Source organism: Saimiri boliviensis, chromosome 3, assembly GCF_048565385.1.
Source record: "Saimiri boliviensis isolate mSaiBol1 chromosome 3, mSaiBol1.pri, whole genome shotgun sequence".
Classification (NCBI taxonomy): Eukaryota; Metazoa; Chordata; class Mammalia; order Primates; family Cebidae; genus Saimiri; species Saimiri boliviensis.
Genome location: NC_133451.1, coordinates 131,524,068 through 131,530,067, shown reverse-complemented (window position 1 = coordinate 131,530,067; position 6,000 = coordinate 131,524,068). Strand labels below are relative to the sequence as shown.

The following is a 6,000-nucleotide window of genomic DNA, read 5'->3' as shown; positions in this document are numbered from 1 at the left end:
CTTTTATTTTATCCATAAACAATAAAAAAAAAAAAAAAAAAAAAAAAAAACTCCTTCTATGACACTTGGAGAGGGTGACATGCTGAGAGTTCCCTGAATAATCACCTACAAATACACAAAACTCTTCTCGTTTCCTGGTTGACCAGCTCAGAGCTGAAGGACTCCTCATGAGCCACCTGACAATTCACTGGAGCACAGAAACTGAAGGAAGGCGTTCCCCAACCTGCTGTCCCAGGAAGGCCTCTGAGTGGCCCGTGCTAAAGCCCTCCCCTCTCCACCCTCCTCAAGTGGAGGTAAACGTCCCAGCAGGAAGTCAGGGCTGGATTGGCGCTCTGCGCGAGCGTCCTGGGCCACGGGGGCTAGAGCCCTCCCCTCTCCTCCCGGCGGGTGTGTGGGAAAGTGTCCCCGCAGACAGTAGAGGCTGGCCAGGACGCCCCGGCACGCAGAGGGAATGAGTCAGGCGCCGGCTCCCTACCCGCACGTCGTGGGCGGATCGCGCCAGCGCTGAGTAGGAAGGAGTTTCAGCCGCCAGCCCGGAACGCAGTGAGTACAGCAACTCAAAGGAAAGCCAAGTTGCTTTGCAGGGGAGCGTCTCATGATTTTTCAAAAACATGCTCATGGTTAAAAAGAAAAATCAAGGCTCAGAATAAATACTTTCAAGCACTGTTAATTTTAGCCCAAAGACAGGCAGTACTTGCCGGGAGATTTGGGGAAATTAACATGAAACTAAAAATGAAATTTTAGTTGGAGGGGAACAAACAGTGTTGATCAGAATGTACCAAATAGCAGTTTTTTAAAAGTCTGCGTAGAAGTTTAAATTACTAGAAAAAACGTAAAGGAGAAGTATTTACTAATAAATTAAACAAAAGTAATAAAATGACAAAATATCAGTGGACACTGAAAAAAACATTAAAATAATGTTTGAGATTGTTTAGGTTTCTTGCAGAAAGAATTGGGAAAATGTGCTGGATGGAGTCATACTGCTTTTCTTTTCCACAAAAATTTCATTGTTTTAAAGAGAGAGCCTTTTTAAAGACAGTAAGTTATTGCCATTTCACAATGAAATGAGATCACATGCTTTCTAAAATGTTCAAGAGCTGCATGCAATAAACTTCATTTATCTATAGGTAATAACTGGTGTTCGTTTGGTAGTCAAAATGCAGCTCAGACACTCTAGCACTTCAAATTATTCTTTCCATTTCAGAGATTTAGGGCCTTTGTGGAGCCTTCTTTCCAATATAATAATTGGCCACTTTTGAATGTTAGACATTCTCTTCTTATCAATGTACACATGAAGGTTTTGTTTTGCTTTGCTTGTTGTTAATTAAAATGAGGGAAAGAATGATGTGTTAGCTATCACCCGATCATGTGTCTTTTTAGTCATAGATTAGCTTTTCAAGGTATTTCCTGCATCTCTGACCTGTTGCAGCTCTGTTATCTTAGCACGTCTGTTAACTTAGCAGCAAGCACCTGCTTCAGCTGACGCTTGAGCCATAACCCATGTAAGCCACTGCAGTGCTGGACCTCTCTTTGAGCCTAACAGTAGAACTATTATTTTTTCTTCTTCAATACTGTTACTGTGTCAATGTTGAAATGTACCTCAGTGTCTCTTTCTCAGCTACATCCCTATGAAGGATGTTTTCTTACTAGCAATGTGTTTTTAAGAAAGTCCACACAATGTCAAATACACATTTTCTTTGCTAAAGTTTATTGACCAGTTTTGAAGTGATCCTTGTTTTCAATTAAACTGTCCTTAATAATGCTAAATAACATTTTTTAGGTTGTTGTATATTTAATATTCTCTGCAAGAACACATAAGGAACAATACATGGACCTTATGTATTTGTCACTCCGAAATAAAATCACAAGAAAAGGTGATTTCAGATGTACTTTATTCAATGCATATATACAAGAAGTTGTCACTATGAAAAAGAAACCACTGGATAATTCTGAATTCTATTCCAGAGAGCTTATTCCAAAGGGCGAGTGTGCAACATATGAATCCAAGATAGTATTGTGGTCTGTTTACCTCTTGTGATAAAATTACTTTGGTGGTGTTTTTTTCTCGTGTAACTCGGGCAACTAAACTAAATTGTATTAAGTGGCCTTTCGCAAACGGTAACTTTATGAAAAAATGTCTACTTCTTGGTTATTTGTAGTTTTAGTCCTTTTCTTCATAGAGAAGCTAGAGCCGTTAAATAAGTTAAATAAGTTTAGCAGTGTTGTCCACTAAAACTTTCTGCAGTGGTGGAACCTACACAGGAGAATATTTTTTGTAATGTACGAAATTGTCTTCAGATCTTAGAAGAAGTTAGGCTTTCAAGCCCTGACGACAAAGTTGTTCTTTTTAAATGATGTTCTTTTTAAATGATCAAAAATAGTTGTTGATAGAATAAATGAACATGAAGCACAAACATAATATATAGTTGTGTGATGTCCTAACTACCCACAAAAAAAGAGTCTTAGCATACTTTTGAAAAATACGTTAATCACAATTTGTTCGTGGATTCACGTCTCAGGCGTTTTGTTTTTCTTTTATTTCAGAAGCTCCTGAGAAGTACATCAAGTCTAAAGTGAACCAGCGAGCTCAGCAAGGCTGGAACCATGAGCAGTAATGGAGCCGATCTAACCTTCGGTTACACCTCCTGTTTTGTAGCTATCCTTTTGTTTGGCTCAAATTTTGTGCCACTTAAAAAATTTGATACTGGTGATGGTAATTATTTTTCCTTCTTTGTTAACCTTACATTATTTTTAAAGATCAAGTTTCTTTTTTGGTCTTTTAAAATTATAGCTACAAAAATAAATCGTGTTGGTCTTGAGACATAATGAATAGAGCTTAATATTAATCATTTGATAGTGCCCACACCAGCTTGTCTGAAAGTCATCATAGGAGAACCATTAAGGTTGTTTCATGGTAAAGCTAGGGTGGGTACTGTCAGGAAAGCTCGTTAGCCATTATGGGAATGGAAGAAATTTATAATTCTACTAATAACAGTTGTTTTGAAAACATGAGTCTTCAACATGATTGCTATATTAGGGAACAATGTAAGCAAAACAGATTTTTTGCTTGCTTATGTGCAGTTTTGTCTGTGAGAAAGCTCTAGGTAAACACAGAAAACTGCATCCAGATGGATAAAGATGTGTGATAATACACGCAATGCATGCACACGCATGCACATCCTTCAACTATCAACCAGCTCCCTTAGTTCACCACATATGGTTAGGAAGTATCACTTCTGCTGTCAGAACTCTTCATCCAGCACCTTCACAGTAACTTGTGAGCTGCAACCCTTTAGATGCCCACTTCAGGAGCAAACTTCTGGTCTTTTCCAATAACAATGCCCTATTTATTACAGCATTCATGTAATTAACTAGTTAACCAGTTAAAACTGTACTACCATTTTGATCAGGTTAAGTGTTGTTCTCCTAGCCCCATTTTCCCCGTATGCTCTGTAGTTTTTACTGCATGATTTTGCATAGTGGAGTGATTTCAAGGAATGCACATGTTACATTATAGCACAATGGACTAACGTGAATTTGGGGGAAGGAGAAGCAAGAGTTATTTATATTTACCTGACTTCCATATTGAAGCCAGGAGAAGTTATTGGAGATTTATGGTGAGCACATGTTGGGAATTACTTACCTGGCAGCATTTATTACCTGACAGGTGTTGCGTTATTTCCCCAATTCTTTGTCTTCAGCCTTAGAAAATAGAATGACAAATTGTATTCCTCGTACACATTTTTTGTCGTCAGATCTTAGAAGTTAGGCTTTCAAGCCCTGAAGACAAAGTTGTTCTTTTTAAATTGAAGGCTAGTGATCAAAAATATTTGTTGATGGAATAAATGAACATGAAGTACAAACATAATGTATAGTTAGTTGTGTAATATCCTAACTATCCGCAAACAGGAATCTTAGCATACTTTTGAAAAATGTGATAGATTTTCCTCCAGAGCCTTTCTTCTTTTTTCCTTTGGAGTTAGAACAAGAATGGAAACTACTAGAAGAACAAAAAAGTGGGTAGAGGATCTAGCTTTTGGTCATCCACAATTAACTTTGTGATCCTGGGCAAATATTACCAACTCTGCGTTTTCAGTTTCTTACTCGTAAAGTGAAAAACTTATAAAATGAAGTTTCTTTTCATCTCTGTGATTCTATTCTTTTCGTTTTTGTTTTGTTTTTTGGGTTTTTTTTGGAGACAGAGTCTCACTTTCTCACTGAGGATGGAGTGAAGTATCACAATCTTGGCTCGCTGCAACCTCTGCCTTTAGGGTTCAAGTGATTCTCGTTCCTCGGCCTCCCAAGTAGCTGAGGCTACAGGCACACACTATCACACCTGGCTAATTTTTTGTATTTTTAGTAGAGACGGGGTCTCACCGTGTTGTGCAGACTGGTCTCAAATTCCTGAGCTCAGGCAATCTGCCCACTTTGGCCTCCCAAAGTGCTGGGATTGTAGGCGTGAGCCACTGTGCCGGGCTGATTCTACTCTTTTGTCGTAGAGATTAGCAGCCATTTTTCTCTCTCCTCCACCATGAGATGGAATCGAAGTAGAGCAGCTATCTTCCAAAGTTAGTGTCAGAAGTAATACATTGAGTTTTAACAGCCTCAGTGTCTCTTTCAGTGTCAACTATTTCCTCATCCTTCCAGTCTCTAAATCCTTAATGATGCAGAAGCCTCAGAAACGTGCAGATACACCTCATAACACCAGGTTATCTTCAGATAACTGGCAAATGGCAAGTCAAAGTATAGAAAGTAGGGCAACCTTGACCTAGAAAACTAATTCTCAGGTTTATAATGCCTGACTCATTATATACATTGAACTCTAACTGTATGAGGCCTATGTGTAGCCATAAATGACTATTTTTCTCCCAGAGGTGGTATAAATAGCCCCCAAGGGTTTAAATTCTGTTGTGCTGTTCTGAAGTACTTAATACCATATTTGGGGGCAGCAAGAGTACTCAGTGTGGCCTCTGAATGAGGATATAGACTGGGTCTTGCCATCACTCTTTGGCAGAAAATTCTTGATTTGTCTAATAGGAGAAAAAAAGAACGTTAAGCAAGAGCCCACCGTGTATAAGCCTTGGAGTCAACCTGGGTTTAAATTCCAGCTCAACAAACCACCAGCTGTTCGGACAGGTTGCTTCATTGCAGATTCTCTCTCTTTGAGCTCGGGTTGATTATGATACAGCGTAATCGTAAGAATGAAATGTGCAAAGTCCGTGGCGTATAGGCATTCAGTAAATTGTGGCCGTTCCTATAATTCCTCCTCATTGATATTCCTGAGTGCAGATTTACTCAATTCAATTTGTACCACTAACGCTGAGTTTATTTATTTCTAGGAATGTTTCTCCAGTGGGTCCTTTGTGCTGCCATATGGTTGGTTGCCTTGGTGGTCAATCTGATATTACATTGCCCAAAGTTTTGGCCTTTTGCAATGCTAGGGGGCTGCATTTGGGCAACAGGTAATGTCTGATATCACTTATACTATCACCATGATCAAAACAATTCTCATTCACAATAGAAGGAAATAGCACAAACAGTGATTCTGAATAACCCTTCGTCATTGATACTAGAAATTAACTAGTTTCTTGCCCTCACATGCTCTATGAATATTTTTGGTGCCTCACCTGATTTGTTCCACCTGATTTGTTCCTCTTAATGATTTACTTTTAAGTTCCTGGTAGAAAATTATTATAGTAAAAACATTTTAATTATTCTCCATCTATTCAAGCATAACTCATGTTATTTTCATTGTTCTCCATCTATTCAAGCATAACTCATATTTTAATGTATTCTGGCCCTTTTTTCTAGCATGTTTATCAGAAAATATTTATTAAATAGTAATCTCAACTAATACCATTTTTAGGACTTAGCCTAAGTAGGCCTGTGTGAAGATACTATCATTTCAAAAGGGCTGGTTAACAAAAAAGCAGAGCAAACAAAAATCTCTCTGTTGCCTTATCAGTACCTGAAATTATATAATTAGAATTTGGCTTGGTC

General features: G+C 38.5%; 1 protein-coding gene across 4 annotated transcripts in view; it reads left to right on the top strand.

Annotated features, from left to right (window-relative positions):
* The first annotated feature begins 289 nt into the window (after positions 1-289).
* The window catches only part of TMEM144 (transmembrane protein 144), a 50,519-nt gene continuing 44,808 nt past the window's right edge, over positions 290-6,000 (top strand). For 2 of the 4 annotated variants that reach the window (XR_012516965.1, XR_012516964.1), the window contains exons 1-3: positions 290-543; positions 2,545-2,713; positions 5,340-5,462. Coding sequence is in view for 2 of the 4 variants with exons in the window: in XM_010338561.3 (XP_010336863.2) it covers positions 2,605-2,713; positions 5,340-5,462 (232 nt within the window). In the remaining 2 variants the exon portion in view is untranslated. The remainder of the gene's footprint in view (positions 544-2,544; positions 2,714-5,339; positions 5,463-6,000) is intronic. The other 2 variants (XM_010338561.3, XM_010338560.3) reach the window with 2 other exon arrangements.